Raw genomic sequence first — 20,152 nt, forward strand, 5'->3', positions numbered from 1 at the left:
AGTTTTAATTTCTTTGGTAACATATTCCTTTTGTTCCTGAGCTCACTGACCTGCCTTTCTGCTGCTTGTATACTGCTGAGTTTCTTCATAACTAATCTTCAGTTCTCTGTTACTTAAATCACAGTCTTCCATGACTTTGAGTTTGGTTTCTGGAGACTTCATTTTCTTTCTGTGCTCCCAAGTTACCTTGGTAGGTCATGATATTTAATGTATTGTTTCTCTGCATGTTTGAGATAATGATCTCGTTTCTTGTTTAAATACTGTTTGCTATCAATAATTCAGCAGGTTGATAGGCAGCATATTTTCTTTTGTTTTTTCCTACATGCACTAATTTGCACCTCCGAGATCTTGACAAAGCAGGGTAGCGTAAGTTAAGGAAAACGCTGTGTACTCGTGTGGTGGGTGTCCCCTCTGTGACCAGTTTGCTTCCTTTATGGGGCATCATCACTGTGGTGGGGAAGTGGTTTTGCAGGCTTTCAGAGCTTGCTCCTTTTTTCACCTTGTTTTTGGCTTTACCGATCTCTGTCAGGGCATGAGGGAGAGCAGGTAAGTTCATGACCTCAGAGCCCTACCCCTATCCAGTTATGGCTTTTTGTTCTGCTGTTTTGTTTATAGCTTCTTAGTAACCTCTGCCCAGTTCTGCTGCAATGGGGTGGAGGGAGGACATGCCTTTTCCAAGAGAGAAATTGCTTCTTTTCCATTATGCTCCAGGCTGTAGTGTGAGAGCTGCAGCCTGACTCAGCTCCTGCTACCATGGTCACCGGAGCCATGGTGAGTGCTCAACTGCATCTGTAGCCACCATACCTCTCTTTCCCACTGTCCTGCATCCCCTACCTGTTCCAGTACATCCACCTTCAGATATCCTCATGCGTGGATCTTCCAGGTGTGCTTGTGTGTTCAACAGGCGATCCTTTGCTGAGTTACACTGTCCAACTTGTTGTATATTCAAGGGAGAAACAATGGAGTCTTCTCAGTCTGTCATAATGCTTACGTCAGCTTCCCAAGTAACTTTCCTTAAAAGTGTCTCCTTCGACTATACAGAGTTGTATGGTTTAGTGGAAAACAGCACTGGGCAGGCACTAGGAGACCTGGTTACCAGTCCCAAAGTGCTAAATAATCAATTAGATGTGAACAAATTGGTTGACCAGGACACATTAATTTACTCTTTTGTAGTATATGAATAGAGCTACATAACAACCTGAGCTATGATGATAACTTGTATTAATGGGTATGAAAGTGCCTTGTAAGTTATCAAATACTATATAAAAGTGAATGGAAATATACTTTCTCTTTCAATGTCAGGAACGACAGTAAGCATTACTGCTTCTAAATTGTGGCTTAAGATTGTGTTTCACTTTGGTAGAGAGAGTAGAAAGTCCTTTTTAAAATAATTATTTAATTATGTTTGTGGTCTTTCTCCTCTTTATCATAATGCTTTTAGCTTGTTTAAACTGAATGTGTACCAAAGTGTGTCCCACAGTTTGAAATATAAGTATTATGCAATTAGATGACCTAATATATTTATCAACACATTTCACAGGGATTTCAATAAAGTATGACCATCAGTATGCAGTGGATGGGACAAAATCACAACAGGCAACTTTATTTGCAGAATCGGATCCAAAAATTAAAAAAATAAATAAATAAATGGAGCTGAATCTCTATTGTTAGTATACAAAATAAGCCAGAAAAACAACAAAAAGATACATCAACATTTACCAGGGGATCATTTAAATGAAGTTGCAAATGATCTGATTAGGGAAACTGGTGATTTACAACACGGGAAACTTCGTTTAACAACCATAGACTTAAATGCACTGCACTGTAGGTCACCTAGACTAGTTTAGCAAGAACAAGCCAAGTGGTAGGTCCGAAAGGCAACCCCCCAAACACCTTCCTCCGATGGAGACTTTGGTAATTGTCTGTGGTACAAAAGCAAAACAAAACGAAACACCCACTCCTGTTCTTCATCATGTTGGATGGTCATTTCGTCCATTTTCCTCCTGTGATGATGAGTCCGTTTTAAACACTTCAGTTATTATGCAGACACTCCAAATCCACAGAACAGCAGACACTTCCATTCTGTGCATCAAGACACAAGCATTAAAATTTGAGACGTAGACTATAAATTAATTAGCAATGTGCACTTTTATATACAAAGCGATTGTCTACATTTTGAGACAAACTCCAAGAATGCTATAGAAAAGTGCTAGAGAAAAAGTGGAAAGGAAGAAAGGACTTATGAGACCCTCCAAAGTCTCTCTTGCTGGGTTCTGCTGGCAGCACAATTTCATACCCCTGTCTGAGCTCAAACCGTGTTTGGTATTTAACCTCTGTAGTTCCAAGTTGTTCACACAACTTATTCACTGGACTTAATCCAAATAAGAGTCTATGCAAAAATAATCCCTGAAAGATAATTTGCCATTTAAGAAACAAAAAAACTAACCCAAAGTACCCCAAGAACCTGAAGGCAACTCCAAAATAGGTTCCAGAAAGGTGACATATTAAGAATATAGAGGCTCTCATGGTGACTATGAAAGGGAACAATCAATTATATGTATTAATGTAAATATCCCTTTGTAACCCCTCCCTCAATAAATCTGAAACCTGATCTCACAGAAATAATACTAAATAACACAGGTATCCATGTTTCCTGGTCATTTTGTTTGCTGGGCTGAATGTACACATGGGACCATGACTCTTTTGCTGTATGAAGTTTGATATTATCCTTTTACTATTGGGGCTGCATTTTAAGATGGTACTCTCCAGGAAAGAGAAAAAAAAATCCATATTCATAAGAGCATATAAAGACAAGTTGGGAACCTTCTATTGATGCCTGAAGCTAAAGCAGGATTTGATAGAACCAAATAGACTAGTCTTTTTAACGAGCTTAATCATGGGAATCTTAAACAGATGTCTGGCAGAGATTTGACATTGCCTCACCCTTGCTTCCAGTCGGCTATAGTCATAGCTTTTCAAAAGCTTGAAGGGAGAAAGGGGTCAATGTTTAATTTTAAAGACATATGAGGATGCCTCATGGGAACTCCTCCAAAAAGAAAAAATAATCACAATTAAATCATGCAGCAAGAGTGTCAGGTCCCTGTTTTAGGCACCCTGATAATTAAAGCAAACAGCTTCATAGAGCACTTTTTTTCTAACGTTGACAATTTCATGAAAGAGCTTTAACAATTTCCAGGATGAAAACACAAGTCTTTTTTCTTTCTTTCTTTTTAATATACAGGTCAAAATAGCTGAAATCAGCCATAATTGGGTCTGGTGTAAATTGTTAAATTCTGCAGTTTGAAGGCAAGAGAGAAGACTATTTTATTCAATGTTCATTTGGAATTTGCCTTTATATGCAGTGCAGCTATGATCCATTCAGACTTATTAACCTCCTGTGAGAAGTAAATGCTGCCTGTATTTCCATCATGGACCCTAGTACCTGTGCATTCAGAAACATCAGGAGTGGGCCTCTTGCAAGCATTTCTCTGCCAATTGTTCAAGGCTTGGTTAGCCACGGGACATCAATTACCTTGCATTTACAGGTTGTGCAGGGGGATCCAATCATTGTCCACACCGAGCCACTAAGCCTTGAAACACCATAGCTGTCCAGGCAAGTTTTCCTGATGTCATAGGCGATGTTATCAGCCAGGCAGGGGTCACTGACACAGCGGGGACAACACTCCCCTTCCAAGATGGCTGAGTACTCACAGCTCAAATTGGGGCAAGTAAGTGGCCAGCAATCTACCTCTCCTTCCTGTGGAGAGAAAGCCAAAAATTTCCCCATCATTGTACTCAGGCACAATTCTGTTGCTAAAGTCGCAGAGGGGAAAGAGGGCACAGTAATTCTCATCTCTGTCCTTAATGACTGTTTCTAATTTAGCACCACTATGGGTAGAATGCGCTTCCTGCTTGAAGAGCTATTATAGGTATCACCTCCTGCAGGGTGCTTTTGATGACTGTCTACACTGCAGTCCCCAAAAATAGTTAGGTCCTGTCTCTGTGTCAATGGCAGCTTATAATTATCAGTACATTTCCACACGAAGTTCTGAGTGTTCAGATTTGGGGTTTATCTCTTTCTCTCCCTGATGCTTAGCTCATTTTTGGTCAATGGATGCTAATCAAATGAACAACTAAATGAAAAGATGGCAAGGTACTGGCTGGGGTATAAAGAGAAATGCATGTCTTTTAAGGTCAAAGGGAAACCTGAAGCACTGTACTATTTTGACAATGTCATAAACTGAGCTGCTAGTATCAAATTTAAAATTGGGGAAATTAACAGAACCATCTCATAATAGTTTTGAATGTGCCGTGTAGCTAGTGGACTTCATATTACAGTTCAAATGGAGATTCCACAAGTCTCAGAATCTGGCTACCAAGACTCCACTGAGCTGCTCCCAGTAGAATTGTTTCTCTATGCCGCCCCTTCTGTTATCATGACATTCATTATAATTTATACAAACTCATGTCTAATTATTTGGTCACCTTCACAAGGCTATGGCCTTTGATCAGCTTCATGATAGACCATTTATATCATGCTCCCCATTATGGCATCTAGAATCTGGCACATGCAAATTCTCAATGAATATTTATTAGCCATGACCCACATAATTCTTAAATAATTGAGTTATATGTTTAACTGCTTTAATTTTCCCAAGAAATATTAAACTTAGGGGCTGAGAATGGAAGAGGATACATTTTTGAAATTCTATGATAATTTCATATCTAAAATTAATACCAATTCTTCTGAGTGATAGTGGCTTCTTGAAAAAGAAATTACATTTTCCTGATATGGAAGCTAATTCTATAGTTATATTGAATTTGTTTGTCCCTGGATGGGAGTTTGAAAAAAAAAAATGGCTATGATTTTAATTTATGTGAGTTATATAGTCTTCAGTATTAGGAATGATTAAGAAGGATATATTCTATTAAGATTATCTGCACATTCACCAGGAGATTTTAGAAAATCCAAAAGAAATTTAGAGCATAATTTCTCTGAATATTGTTTTCATACAGCATACATAGACTGAATCATTCATTTCAGCAAATATTTACTATGAAATGCAGCTAATAGTTTCCATTACAAGTTGACTTAGTTATGATTTAGTTCCATTAACTATGAAACTAAATGTATATCTCCACATAGATGAAACATCATATTCACTATGATAATGTGTCCTAACAGTCTTTGCATCCTTAGAAATATTTGTTTGTGGCATAATTTGAAATAGTAAGAACCAGTCCAGAGAAAAGGTTTAATTTCTGGACCTGTCTTAAATCTGATTATACTATTAGTATCCCTATATTAAAATCCAAAATAAATTTCAGTTGTTTGATATGAAGGTTTAGCATCTGAAACATGTTTTTCAATCTAGGAAATATTAACAATAGTACTTAGTGTGCACTAAGTACCTCCTATGTGCCAAGTACTATACTGGTCCCTTACATATATTCTCTAATATTCATAACAGCCCTAAGAAAAAGGTATTCATCCATTTGTGTACATTGAAGGAAAGAATGATCAGTGAAATGCTGGAACTTGCCTAAGTTAATCACACAGAACTAGCACATGGGAGAACCAGGATTGAATTCTAGGTCTTATGACTCAATCCCTGGTATTTCTACTATGTTACTTTATTCTCCTATTAAAACCTTTAATGGTTATATCCCAAGAAATGAAAGACTTTGCTGTATAAGAACTACAAGTCTTGGTCAAGGCTTTCTATCATGCAGGGATTTTTCTTGATCTAGATTTGCTATTAAGTGACAGTAGTAAACTAACATAACTTGGGTCAAATGTTCTTTTTGTCTTGCACAGTGTTTTAAATAGTAGAATCTGAATGTCTTCAGGCAGAGCAGATGCCCCTTAGTTAGCAACAGAGCCCAGAATTCCCTGCATAGGATTATAGACAGTGGGGCACTAAAACCCACAGGCAACTGAGTTTGTAACCCCTCCTCCACAGCAAAGGCTAACACCCTTTAACGGAAGCTGACATACCAGACACCGGCACTGCTGGCAGCTGTGAGTCCAATTGTCTCCACTGCGATAGAGCTTGTGTCCATTTTGATCTAAACATTGACTTGTGACCCTGGTGTCACACTCTGGACAACAGAACAGGTCAACGCTTGGATTCTGGCAATCACAAGCTGTCCGTCGGCAGAAGATCTTCCCGTCCTGTTTAGAAACGAGGTTAAGGAGGTTTCATCACGAGGGAAAACGGTAAGATATATCCATCGTGAAAACCAAACCTTTACTTTAGAGAGCACATAGGAAAGATTTCTTAGAGTCAAAGTACTTCCCTGGCCACGTCTTATTTTCTCAAAACAGATGCTCACATTTGCTCTCACATTACACCCCCTGTCTTTCCATGACCTTGCCTGTAGAGCAGCCCAAGTAACAATGGAGATATTTCTAAGTTTAAAAAAGAAGTCAATATGTGCTTTGAAACTTTTCTTTCTAAGTGTTTCCTAGAAAGCCTATTTCTAAGTAAAATTATAACTAAACTGGGCAGGTAAAATGAATAGATGATCAAGAACTCATTTGAATGAAAAATCATACTACTGTACTTTTCCCAGTTCAAAATGATAGCACCTAACACGTTCAAATGCATTCATTTAATTTTATCTCTGTCTCAACTGGGAGGAAGTCTGACTGTACCCTTTTACAGAACAATTAACTGAGGCCCAGAGAGGCTAAATGACTTATCCAGTATCACAGAGGTAGTGATTCTCTAAGCAGCACCACCAGGTCTTCTGGTTTCAAAACAACCTTTCTTCTACAAGACAGCCTTTAGGTTGTTTGCTACAAGAGGCTAAAATCAGGTGTCACTGATTTCATCTGGAGGCAGTTCCACCAGTTAGAAGCACAGTACAATTTCTGCAGTAATGGCCCTGAAATTATAAAGGTACTATATAATGATACTTATAAGGAATCAAATGTCCACAGCATTCAAATATTAATACTGAACATTTTTCAGCATATCTTGTTTATATATCTGTTGTTCAGAGTAACTTCTCATCTCAGACAATGAAGAAGCTGAAAATGTGAGGTGAGAGCTGTGGCGACCACTTATAACTGCTTTGCTGAGTATTCAAAACCAAAAAATCTCAGGGCCAGGCATACCTTAAAGAACTCATAACAAAAACTCTTTGACCTATACTTTAATCCTGTCTAGAGCAACCATATTCAAAGGGCATCAAGTCTTGCTCGGAGCTCTCCAGCCTTGAGGAACTAATCACTGTGAAAGTCAGACAAGGTCTGCACACGTCTGGATGGTAAACACTGAGCTTCTTGTTGCCTCTAATCATGGATCCTTGTTCACACCTTTGGTAATCACAGAACTCCCAAGCCCTTCAGTCACATTTCAACTCTTCTGTTCTTGGAAGACAGAATTTAAAATCTCCACTGAATCACCTCATCTCTGTATTAAACATCTCTATTTTTTTTTACCAGTCTTCATACTTTTGAATCCTTTCACTGTTATAGTTGTCTTCTTCTTCAACAGCTTGGACTATTTCCAATAATAATAATGATCTACCATAATATTAACACTTGTTTTGTGCCATAAATTGTGCTAAGTCTTCTCAATGCATTATCACACTTAATCCTGATACTTCTGTGGAGGAGAAATTCATATCTCCCTTTTATCAAAAATGGTAGGTGAGTTAGAGAACTAAATACAATTCTTCAGTAATGGTCTGACCAACAGAGTGAAGTGGGACTCATTATCACCTTGTTTTTAGTACTGTACTTTCTTTTTAATGCAGCCTGATTTCAGTATTTACATTCTTACTCTGATTATGTCATAGTGTTGACTTATATTGAACTTAATGAAGACTAAACCCCCATTTCCCCCTATCCCTGCTTGTGCAGTTAGTAGTTTGGGGGCAGCAAGCATAAAACTCGTTTATCCACATTGTATTTCACCTTGTTAGATCTATCTCATCTCTCCGGTCACAATCATTTCTAAATGTTGTTTCTGTCATCTACCATAGTTTGTCCTCCTTCACAGCTTAGTGACATCTGCAAACTTGATGGACCTGCCCTCATCATCTTCATGAACTTCACCAATAACAGTGTTGATTAGGACAGGGCTTGCTGAGATAAGCTTACTGTAATCTAAAGTGGAAATCTTTGAATGTTTTACATTCTCTAAACAGAATTAAAAAGACACATGCTAGCTATACATATAGTAACTGGTTGAAAAATGCTTTCCCTCAAATTCTGTGCAATGGCTTGATTGCTGTAAAAAATGACATGTAATAGAGAGTGACAACAGCATCATGGCAGAGTGAGACAATTTCACTGTTTATCCCCTTAAATTTACAACAAATTGGACAGCTGTAACTCCACAAATGATCCCTTACTAAACATACAAAAACACCTGATCCACTCATTGGGACATCTGAAGGTGGGCGTATTGGAACAACCTGGATGGGGGAAAGGACAGTGGCTGCAGGTATAGTTCCATGTCCATCGTGACTCCACCAAGCATGGTAGTGGGGGAGGAGTTTCCATCCTGGAAAAGGCATCTCCCTTCCTTTCTTCCCCATCATGGCACAACTGGGTTAGAGGTGGCTGGAAAGCTTGAAACAAAAAATTGGAGCTAACAGCCATAACTAGAGCGGGGAGCAGAGCTGCAAGGTTGGGAACATGCCTCCTCTCCCTCGCAGAGCCTGGTAAAACCAAAAACACAGCAGAATAATGAGGTAGCTCTGCGAACTTGCAAAACAGGTTCTCCACCACTGTGGCAGTGCCCCATGAATGAGGCTTTCTGGTCACAGAGGTGGCGCCCATCACATGAGTGGGAACACGCTATAGTCCTTAACCAAAGGTATGGAGTGTCACTGAGATCCCAGAAGTGCAAGTAGTGCTAGCAGGAGAAAACAACACTATATACTGAGAAACAAACAACAAAAAAGTACCCTACCTATCTACCTGCTGAATTGTTGAGCAAAGCGGTATCTATACAAGAAAAGACAGCATTATCTTAAATGTGCAAACAGAGAAACAATCCATCAAACCACGAACAACCAAGGTAACAAGGGAATTAATAAAAAGTCTCTAGAAACAAAATTACAAGTCATGGAAAACTGTGATTTAAGTGACATAGAATACAAGATGGCAGTTATGAGGAAATTCAATGTTATACAAGAAAACTTAGACAGGAGGTTCAATGAACTCAGGAATAAAATAAATGTACAAAAGGAGTACTTTACCAAAGAGATGCTGGAGATAAAGAACTCAATAAATGAGATGAGGGATATATTAGAGAGCACTGAAAACACAGCAGTCCAGAGCGAAGACAGAATTAGTGAACTCAAAGATATAAACCTAGAAACGAGCCAGAAAGGAGACAAATAAGAGTATTAAAAAAAAAAAAAAAGAAAAGAAAGAAAGGGAAAAAAGAAAGAACTCTACGAGAACTACATGACTACATTAGAACAACCTAAGGATAATAGGTATACCAGAGGAAGAAAGAAACAGAGAACCTACTCAAATAATTGATGAGAACTTCCCAAGCCTAGCACCAAAGTTTAGAATAGAGGAAGCTAACAGAAACATAATTATATCAATTCAAAAAGATCTTCTCCAAGACACATGTCATCAAACTGTCAAAAATCAATGACAAAGACTTCTCAAGTTAGTCAGTGCAAAAAGGCTGTAACCTACAAAGGAAACACCACTAGGTTATTATCAGATTTCTCAGTAGAAAAATTACAAGACAAGAGAGAGTAGAAGTAAATATTAAAAGTATTAAGAAAAACACTGAGCCAATAATAACATAGCCTGCAAAGTTATCTTTAGATATGAAGGAAAAATAAAGGCTCTCTCAGACCAACAGAAGCTGAAAGAATGTGCCACCACAATACCTCCATTACAAGAAACGTTGAAAGGAGCTCTTATACCAGAAACAAAAAGACAGAAGTATACAAAACTTTGAGTAAGATAATTAACAGAAGCAGCAGGAAACTGCAAACCTGCTTTTGAATAGGTTATTAAACAATTATAAAAGTTAAAGGGTGAAAACGGCATTAAAAGTATAACTACAGCAATTTGGTAACAAATGCATAGCATAAAAAGCAATGACGTGACAAAATCATAAGGGGAAGAGAAAAAGGACTAAGTACGTACATGTGAATGAACATAAGAGGCAATCAGAAGAAAAAAGAACTATTGTACGTATGAGACATTTTACACAAACTAATGGTAGCTACAAAACAAAAATTCAGAGCTGAAACATGAAACATTAAAAAAGAGAAAAGTGGAGAAAAAAATCACAGAAAACTGCCAAACTAAAACATTAGACAGGATTTCAAATGGAAAACAAAAGATAAAATGACTATAGTAAGTCCTCATATGTCAGTAGTCACCCTAAATGTAAATGGACTTATATCACCCATCAAAAGGCACAGAGTAGTGGGATGAATTAGATAAACAAGACCCAACTGTATGTTGCCTGCAACTCATCTCAGTCCCAAAGACAAACATAGGCTCAAAGGCCAGGGATAGAAGATGATACTTCAAGCAAATGGCCTCTAGAAAAACAGGTGTAGCAATGTTTACATGAGTGAAAATAGACTTAAAGATTAAAAAAAGAACAAGAAACAAAGATGGACATTTAATAATGATAAATAAGATAATTCACCAAGATGACATAACACATCAATATATATGCACCCAACCTGAGAACACCACAATATATAAAGCAATTACTAACAGCCCTAAAGGGAAAAACTGACAAAAATATAATTATAGTAGCATACCTCAATACCCCATTGACAGCAATGGATAGATCCACCAAACAGAATGTCAATGTAGAAATATTGGCCTTAAATGACACATTAAACCAAATGGACTCAATAGATCATTTAGAACTTCCATCCCAAAATGACAAAATACACATTCTTCTCAAGTGCACATGGAACATTCTCAAGGATAGACCAAATGTTGGGGTACAAAACTAGTCTCAAAAATTAAAGAAAACTGAAATTATGCAAAGCATATTTTCTGACCACAAGAGTATGACATGAAATTTACTACTAGAAGAAAGCTGGCCAAACAACAAATATGTGGTGATTCACTAAGGAAAAAAGAACAGACAATAAAGAAAAAAAGGGAAGAAAATTAGAAATGAAAGACAAGTTACAACAGACACCACAGAAATACAAAGGATTATACAAGAATACACTGAAAGGCCATATGCACCAAATTAAATAACTTAGGAGAAATGGAATAACCTTATAAGAGTGAATTATGAAGAACTGGAAAAATTGAAACAATAATGAAAACCCTCCCAAAAAACAAAAGTCGTGGACCAGATGGCTTCACTGGCAAATTCTACTAAACATTCAAAGATTTAATACCTATCCTTCTCAAAGTCTTCCAAAAAATTGAAGAGCAGGAATACTTTCTAACTCATTTCACAAAGTCAACAATACCCTGATACCCAACAGAAAAGGACAGCAAACAAAAAAGAAAATTACAGGCCAATGTCTCTGATGAACATAGATGCAAAAATCCTAAACAAAATATTAGCAAAACAAACACAACAATGAATTTAAAGGATTATATATCATGATCAAATGAGATTCATTCCATGGACAAAAGGATGGTTGAGCATTCACAAATCAATCAATATGATGCACTACATTAACAAAATAAAAGTAAAAATCATACGATTATATCAATAGATGCAAAAAAGCATTTGACAAGATACAACAGCCACTTATGATTAACACTTTCAATAAAATGGTTATAGAAGAAAACCTGATAAAGGCCATATGTGACAAACCCTAAGCTAAATGCTCATTGGTGAAAAACTGAAAGCTTTTCTCCTAAGATCAGGAATAAGACAAAGATGCCACTCTCGCTATTGTTATTCAACATAGTATTGGAAGTCCTGGCAAGAGCAATTAGGCAAGAGAAAGAAATAAAAGACATCCAAATTGGAAATGAAGAAGTAAAACTATAACTTTACTTAAGTTATAGAAGCATAAGTTATAGAAGCATAAGTTATAGAAGCATAAGTTTAGAAGCATAAATTATGAATCTATATGTAGAAAACCATAAAGATTCCACCATATGATAATTAGAAATAATAAACAAATACAGTAAATTTGCAGGATACAAAATCAATATACAAAAATCTGTTGTGTTCCTATATAAAAACAACAACATATTATAAATAGAAATGAAGAAAATAGTCCCATTTACAATTGCAACAAAAAGAATAAAAAGCTAGGAATAAACTTAACAAAGGAAGTAAAGGACCTACACATTGAAAACTACAAGACATTGTTGAAAAAAATTGAAGACAGCACAAAGAAATGAAAAAATATTCTGTGGTCATGCATTGGAAGAATTAAGATTGTTAAAATGGCCATATTATCTAATGCAACATTCAGATTTAATGCAATCTCCATCAAAATCCCAATGGTGTTTTACAAAGAAACAGAACAAAAAATCCTCAAATTTGTGTAGCACCACAAAAAAACAAAGAGCCAAAGCAATCCTAAAGAGAGAACAAAACCCAAGGTTTAATACACCCTGGCATTAAACTATACTAGAAAGTTACAATAATCACAACATTATGGTACTGGCAGAAAACCAAACACACAGACCAATGCAATAGAACTGAGAACCCAGAAAGAAACTCACACATACATGGGCAACTAATTTTTGACAAAGGAGCCACAATCATACAGTGGAGAAAGGAAAATCTCTTCAATAAATGGTGTTGGGAAACTTGGAAAGCCATATGCAAAGGAATGAAACTAGACTATATTTGTGTATTTTTACTTGTTTTTTTGTAGGCAGCATACAGGTATGTCTTGCTTTGTTATCAATATGCTTTAGCTTAAACTTACCACTTTAAACCTAATTTTGTTTATTTATTTATAGTAGATGTCTACTTCTTCATTTATACTGTATACTGTATTTTACCCTCCTTTCTTTATTTGCTTTTCTTTTTTAAGATTTTCTTTTAATTGGGAAATTGGGGAATGGGAACAATGCTGGGGAATTGGGAGAGAGAGGACAGACAAGTTGCTGTCGTTTTTTTTGTTCTTCAGTCTAGTTGTGGAGGGCGTTGCTTCACTGGCCCAAGTTGGCACCATCATTGCGCTCTTCCTGAGTGAGGCAGATCAGACAGCGGCTTCTGGAAGGCTGCTTACAGCGGCTGCTGGCCGCTCACGCTGGCTGCTGGCTACATACGGTAGCCCATGGCAACCCACTGCCACAGGGGCTGCAGCCTACGCCGTCGCCTCACGGCAGCCCAGCTCCAGGTTGAGCTGTTGTTCAGCATCTTAGCTGTAGAGGGCAGTGTCACTGGCCCTCATATGTGGGATCCGAACTTGGGCCCTCTGGCGTCCCAAGCCAGCTCTTAACCATGCGCCACTCGGCTGGCCCTTTTATTTGCTTTTAAAAAACTTTTTTCCCCCATTATCTTATTTTCTTTTACTTTCTGGGACTACAATTACATATGTTTTTGTCCTATTGATATTGACTCACAGATCACTGATATTCAGTTTACTTTTTCAGAATCTTTATATTTCATTTTAAATAATTTCTATTGCTATGTATTCAGGGTCATTAAGATATTTTGCTCATGTAACCATTACCTAAAATGACTCACAAGGGGTTCACTTTAACCAACAGAAGATAAGAAAAGTAATGATAGCTACAACATGACACCAATTGGTCAGCTTCATTACAGAGGACACAATATTATTCCCCCCAAGTCCACAAAGACCAGGCCTCAGGGACCCACACAGCTAAGTCCATGAACATCAAACACAGGAACCCATTCTTTTCGAAGAGGCTGCTGTACATCAGGTAATGAGGTCCAATCAGAATGTCAGATATTTCCCTATGTACTGGTTAAAGGATGAATAAGTGAACAATCTCCAGGGTTAGTGCAAAATAAAGCAATTTCACATCTCATCAAGGATGTGAACATGCCAAATAGGCCACTCTTAGTCTATAACATGCTCAGAACAATGGCTATGCTCACTTTGGCTTTAAATTACAGGATAACTGTCAAGAAAATCATTTTTAATAATGAAAATGTCACAGGTGGCTCCATTCACACAAAGAGAACGCCATTATAAAACCTCAGCACACAGAGCACAACTGTACTAGAATCCAAATTTGGCAAGAGAATGAAGCCAACTGAAGGTGAATAACACTTCTTGCCATCGCTCTCTGGAGTCATTCTCAGAGCGTGTCCTCTAATCCAACTGGAGTGGTTAGAACAATCCCCACTTAAATGCCAAAGATGTATTTTCTCACCCTCTACCGTAGGAGCTAAATGCCTTTATGCAGTTTTATATAAAAGTTCAGCTGTAAACAATTAATAAATATTATAACATTTAAATTGCTTTTGAATTTTAAAAAGCAGGAACATACACTTTCCTAGAAAATAAAAAACTAATTTATTCTTATTATGCCTTGGGAAATTATAGGTTTTATAATATAAATTGCTCGTTTTATTACTGAATAGTTAACACATTGATACATTTACTCCAGGTTCCATAATATCACTACTTTTCTTTCTGCCGTAGTTTCAAAACTTTTAAATCAAGAGGGTGAACTTAAGTAAAATTATGTACATTGAATAATACGAGTAATATAAACCAGGGTTTGGCAAACTGATACCCAGAGTCCAAATTCAGCAAGTCACTTGTTTCTATGAATAAAATTTTTTGGAAAATAGCTTCATTTACATATTGCCTATAGCTGCTTTCACATTACAATGTCAGAGTTGAGAATTTGAGACAGAATCTTTACACTGTGCAAAGCCTATATGGCCCTTTATAGAAGAGTTTTCTGATCCCTGATATAAAGTATAAAATTAGGAATGGTACTCTAGATGCATCTGTTCAACCTTCTCACATACAAATACATTGCGCTGTAATATCCAATCCTCTTACAAACTGTTAATTTTGCTTCACGTTACCCCCCACAATCTAGTCAATTAGCCCTCTCTAATTAATTAGCACCTAGGATTGAAAAATTTTAACAGTCATTTAATTCAACTGTCTTATTTTAATGAGGAGGAAACCAGAGAGAGAAAATTACTTTTTCACATAGTAAATTAATAAAACAGGAGCTAGGCCCCAATCTGGACTTTTATAACAATGATTTTGTATCATGAGGAGGCTAGAGAGTAGGAAAAAATGATTTCAGACAAACTGAGATCAGAAGGTTTCTTGGGGCAATGGTTCTCAAAGTGTAATCCCCTGACCAGCATCATTAGAATCTCTTGGAAACTAGATAGAAATGCAAATTGTTATGCCCCAACCCAAACCTACTGAGCCACAGAGTCTGAGGGTAAATCAGTGATCAAAGTTTCACAAGCCCTCCAGGTGATCCTGGTGCAAGGGAAAGTTTGACAGCCACTGATGGAGAAACAAAGTCCGGGTCAATTGGGGAATTAGCATAGTATAACCCTCAAGCTCCTGCGATGAAAAGGCAGGGTTTGGAATAGCATAGTACGAAACTGACATTGGGGGAATGGACATGGAGGCCCTGTTCCTTGACAGAACTCCTAGTGTTTTGAGGGCAGAACTAAACCATCCAACATGTTCATCTTTCAAAGAAAAAGGAAACTCCGTCTTAGGGCTTGCAGAGCCAACTCCTGCTACAAAGAACACACTAGGCATGGGGCGGCCAGTTAGCTCAGGTGGTTAGAGTGCAAGCTCATAACACCAAGGTTGCTGGTTCGATTCCTACATGGGCCAAGGAGCTTTCCCCTCCACAACTAGACTGAAGACAGCTACTTGACTTGGACCTGATGGGTCCTGTAAAAACTCACTGTTACCAATAAAAAATTCTTAAAGAAAAAAAACCCACACTAGACAGGAAGGTATTGATAATGCTGCTGGTTAGATTCAGAGAGCAAAGCAAAGCATTTTTATGAGTAAATTGCAGAATTTCAGAAAGCTAACCTCTACCCTGGCCCCAGGCACAGTTTGTTTTTTATGAGTAAATGCTGTCAGCTCCTTGCAGACATGGTTATTCTCTCCATGCCTGAAGGCAGTGGATGGAAACCTACCATGGACATCTTCAGTTTCTGTGCATAGTCTTTTATGAGGCCAGGAGAAATGGCCAGAATTGCAGACAATCTTGTGGCAAAGGTCTTTCCAAATTGCCATAGCAATTTGTCTCTGACTTGATTATAACATGGTATGCAACTGGTTATTTACGGTATGCATGTCCCTACCAATCTCTGTAAAACTCAAGACCTGGTATTGCTCAGGTCTGCAGTATTATACTTAATGTCAAGATGAATGCTATTCGCTTTTCTTCTTAATTAAACAAACGCATACTGCACAAAGCACAGGAATGAAATCTGGCCTTCATGTCTTGTTCTCTTTGTCCCACTGGATTTTCCAGTTACTAATGATAGTAGTGGGTAAAGGTGCAGGTGTGAGAGTAAATGTAGGCGTAATATCTAACATATAGCGAGTGTGTACAAGCCTAAATAGCAAACCCTGGCTCTTTCTCTTGTCAGTGGCATCTGAACTCTTCTCACCCAGGAAAATGGGTGGCTGAGTCTCAGATATGTCACTCCAGAGCTTCTTTTTTTGCCCACAAAATGAGGGCACATGCTGCAACACACGCTGAGTGTCTGACATCATTCATCTGGACCCATCATTTCATTTCTGTGTCATCTTCCATGTGATCTTATCTCTCTATCCATCTTTCAGATTCTCATCATTTCTGTCCTGAACCTTTACTTTAACCTAAGTAATATCTTTCTATTTATGGTGAGCTTTGATCACCTCAGTCCTTCCCTCCTGCTGTCAATCAGACCTTGATTGGGCCAGGCCAATCCTAAATGAAAAACTCTTATGATCCTCTGCTGCCACACTCTAAATGCTATGGTTTGACTCTGTCCCAGCCTTTGTCTCCAGGCTCATCTTCAGCTATACTTTTCCTATATTCTTCTTGCTCCTGACATTCTAGTCTCATCATTCACTTCACATGTCCCTTAACACAACATCTATTGTTATGGTTACATATCATTCTTCTTGCTGTTCTCTGTTTGGGATTCAATTTCTCCACATCTCTTCTTGGCTAAATTACTCATCCGTACAGGTCTTACTCAAAGGTCTCCTACTCATTACGTAATCTTTTCTGTATCCTCTCAGAATAGAGCATACTTCCCCTTTCTGTGTTCCCACTACAAATTGTCCACAACCACCATGGAGTGACAGGTGGGTTAATTGTTTATGCGTCAATTTCACTATTCATCTCCATGATGTCCAATACAAAATACAACCACTCATACTAAAATGTGGAATTTCCTAGAAACTAATAGAACTGATCTCTCTATCTTCCCAGGTAGCACAGGTAGAAAATAAAGATGTCTCCCTAAGGCCCTGGACAAATTTATGAATAGAAGAACCACAGGTTAGTAGCTATGAAAAGGAGCTGGGCCACAACTAAGATTGAGGGATCAAGCCCAGAGAGGATCTTTTTTCCACTCTGTGTTTCATGCTGGAGGAACCTGGGTTCCAAACAGTTCAGCACTCATTCTGTGTCTAATCAACTAAGTGGTTCAAAGATACACAAAACCATTATCACTTCCAAGGACGCATATGGCATCTAAACAAAACCAAATGCACTTGTGGGAACCTAGTTTTATTGTCGAACTCCATTCAGCTATGGACATGTTTCAAGGCCTTTTTTTTCAATTGGCATGAAACACTAGTAGCTACCCTGGTGCATTGATCTCATGGGGGAAAGTGGCCTTTAAAAGAACTATGCCCTGTTTCTTTTAACAGTAAACCTTGATCCTTTGCTGGTTTGTATGAGTTGGTTTTATTTGAATTTTTAAAATCAAGGATATGATGAAAAAGCCAGTACTATATATCCCAACCTTGATTTTACTTCTTAGCCTCCAAGATTTTACTTCTTAGTCTCCAAGCCATTGTAATAGTTTATTTGGATGCTTATGTCCTGGGGATTTTTTTCTCTTATCAAATCAGAATAGAATAGAATAACGCCTATGGACCTCTGGTCAAGATGGTAGAGTAGGAAAACTCTGTGTTCACCTCCTCCCATGACCACATCAAAATTACAACTGTATTATAGAACAGCTATCATTGAAATCCACCTGAAGACTAGGTGAACAGAAATCCTATAACTAAAAATGTAAAGAAGAAGCCAGGGTGAGATTGGTAGGAGGGGCAGAGATGCAGAACGGTCAGGTCCCACGCACCCATGGTGTGGGGATTAAGAATTTGGAGGGATTGCTTGGCTGCAGTGGTCCCCCCTGAGGAGCAAGGGGTCCTCGCCCTATAGCAGGCTTCCCAGCCCAGGGCCCCAGTGTCAAGAAGTCCCCATAACATTTGGCTATGAAACCCAGTAGGGATTGCATCTGATGAGATGGAGGGCCCTAGCTGTACTCTTGAGGGGCATGCACATGGACTCGCTCGCTCACAAATACTCATTCTGGGCTCATCACAGGGACAGAAGCTCACAAAGGTCCAGAGACATATGTGGAGGAATAAATCGACTACCTTCAGGGCTAGAGCTGAAGGAACAGGGGTCAAGGCAGTTCTTTCCAGGGATGGAAGTGAGGGCAGGCACCGTTCCTTTCTTAAGTGCTCTTCCTACCCAGCCAGCCCAGCACTGGCAGCCACCGTATCTGTGCTCTCCTTTAACCTGGCTAACACCATTCTTTCCAGCCTGCTGATTCCCTGAGAACCTGACCCACCCTACTTGCAGAACTGGCCTGAGCCGCTTCCAGTGGCTTTTCGACAAAAGCAGCCTGCCTTGGCTCACACTGCAGTCTTTCCTAAAATCTGTCAATGGTCCACAAACTGCAGTCAAGTAGTGGCTGGCCTCAGCATGCTCTGTACCTCTTGCTATGTGGCCTCAAACCCAGCACAAATGGTGACTGGTTTTAACTTGCACTGTAACTCCCATCAGAGGCCTCAAGCCTGGCATAAGCTGAGGCCAGTGTTGGCTTGGAGTGTAAATTCAACTAAGTGGCCATAAGCCCGACACACGTGGTGGCTGCACTCAGATCATATCGTGGTGACCACCAAAGGGTCCCAAGCCTACTAGTGGCAGCTGGCATCAAATCACAGCCCAGCCACTCTTAAGTGCCTTCAAGCCCAGCACAAGCAGCAAACAACCACAGATCAATCTGTAGTTCCCATAAGGTGGTCATAAGCTGGACAAAGGTAGCGGCTGATCTGGCCTGCACCAGAGCCCCTCCCAAGAGTCTCTGGAACCAACACACCTGTTGGCCCACTTCACACTACACCAGGGCACCACCCAACCAGCTCCACAACGACACACCCAAAGGGAGTCACCAGAGCTGTGCTGACGCAAATCCTGCTCTGTGGGGTCAGTCCCCGCACAACAGCTTGTCCGCTGTAATCAGAGCCAGAACTCATAAACAGTCAACCTGTGGTCAGCCTCACTCACTGAGGTGACAACAGCAATCAAGTCTCAGCTACAACAGGAAAGCACCCACAACCCACACAAGAGACAAACCTAGAGCACCCAGCTCAGGTGACCAGGGAGACTGCACCACTGGTCCCCACAGGATATCTACTACATAAGGCCATTCTGCCAAGACCGGGAGACATAGCTGATCTATCTAATGCACAGAAACAAACACAGGGAGGCAACCGAAATAAAAAGAAGCATGTCCCAAATGAAAGAGCCAGACAAAACTCCACAAGAAGGTCTTGTGGCCATGGCGCCCCCGGGGGTGAGTGAGGCTGTGTGTGTGGAGACACACGGCATGGAGGCTGGAGCCAGACTCCCGGCTCCAGCCCATTGCTCCTGCCTGCCCCGTGGGCGAACAGGCGCCAAGACGTGGCGACATCCAGACTTGGCTGAAATCCCAGATGAGCGAGTCCCCTGCCCACTGGCTCTTCACGGTTTGTTCCACTGGCAGCCTTAACAGGGGGTAAGGAGGTTTCAAGAACCAGGAGTCAGAACAGACTTGGATTTGCGCGCTTTTGGACCGGGTTCAGGACCCAGGTGTTCAGTCAGAAAAGGGTCAGGGAGGTGAGGCCATAAATGAAACCCGGGGCTGGCCGAGTGGCGTGATGGTTAAGAACTGGCTTGGGACGCCAGAGGGCCCCGGTTCTGATCCCACATATGAGGGCCAGTGACACTGCC

General features: G+C 39.4%; 1 protein-coding gene across 2 annotated transcripts in view; it reads right to left on the minus strand.

Annotated features, from left to right (window-relative positions):
• Window positions 1–1,361: 1,361 nt before the first annotated feature.
• The window catches only part of NELL1 (neural EGFL like 1), an 835,074-nt gene continuing 816,283 nt past the window's right edge, over window positions 1,362–20,152 (minus strand). For both annotated transcript variants that reach the window (XM_019651350.1, XM_019651349.1), the window contains 3 exons: window positions 5,999–6,175; window positions 3,533–3,757; window positions 1,362–2,082 (listed from right to left, as the gene is read on the minus strand). In XM_019651350.1, coding sequence (XP_019506895.1) covers window positions 2,032–2,082; window positions 3,533–3,757; window positions 5,999–6,175 — 453 coding nt within the window. In that variant the 3' untranslated portion in view covers window positions 1,362–2,031. The remainder of the gene's footprint in view (window positions 2,083–3,532; window positions 3,758–5,998; window positions 6,176–20,152) is intronic.

This window comes from Hipposideros armiger, unplaced genomic scaffold (genome assembly GCF_001890085.2).
Source record: "Hipposideros armiger isolate ML-2016 unplaced genomic scaffold, ASM189008v1 scaffold_159, whole genome shotgun sequence".
Lineage (NCBI taxonomy): Eukaryota > Metazoa > Chordata > Mammalia > Chiroptera > Hipposideridae > Hipposideros > Hipposideros armiger.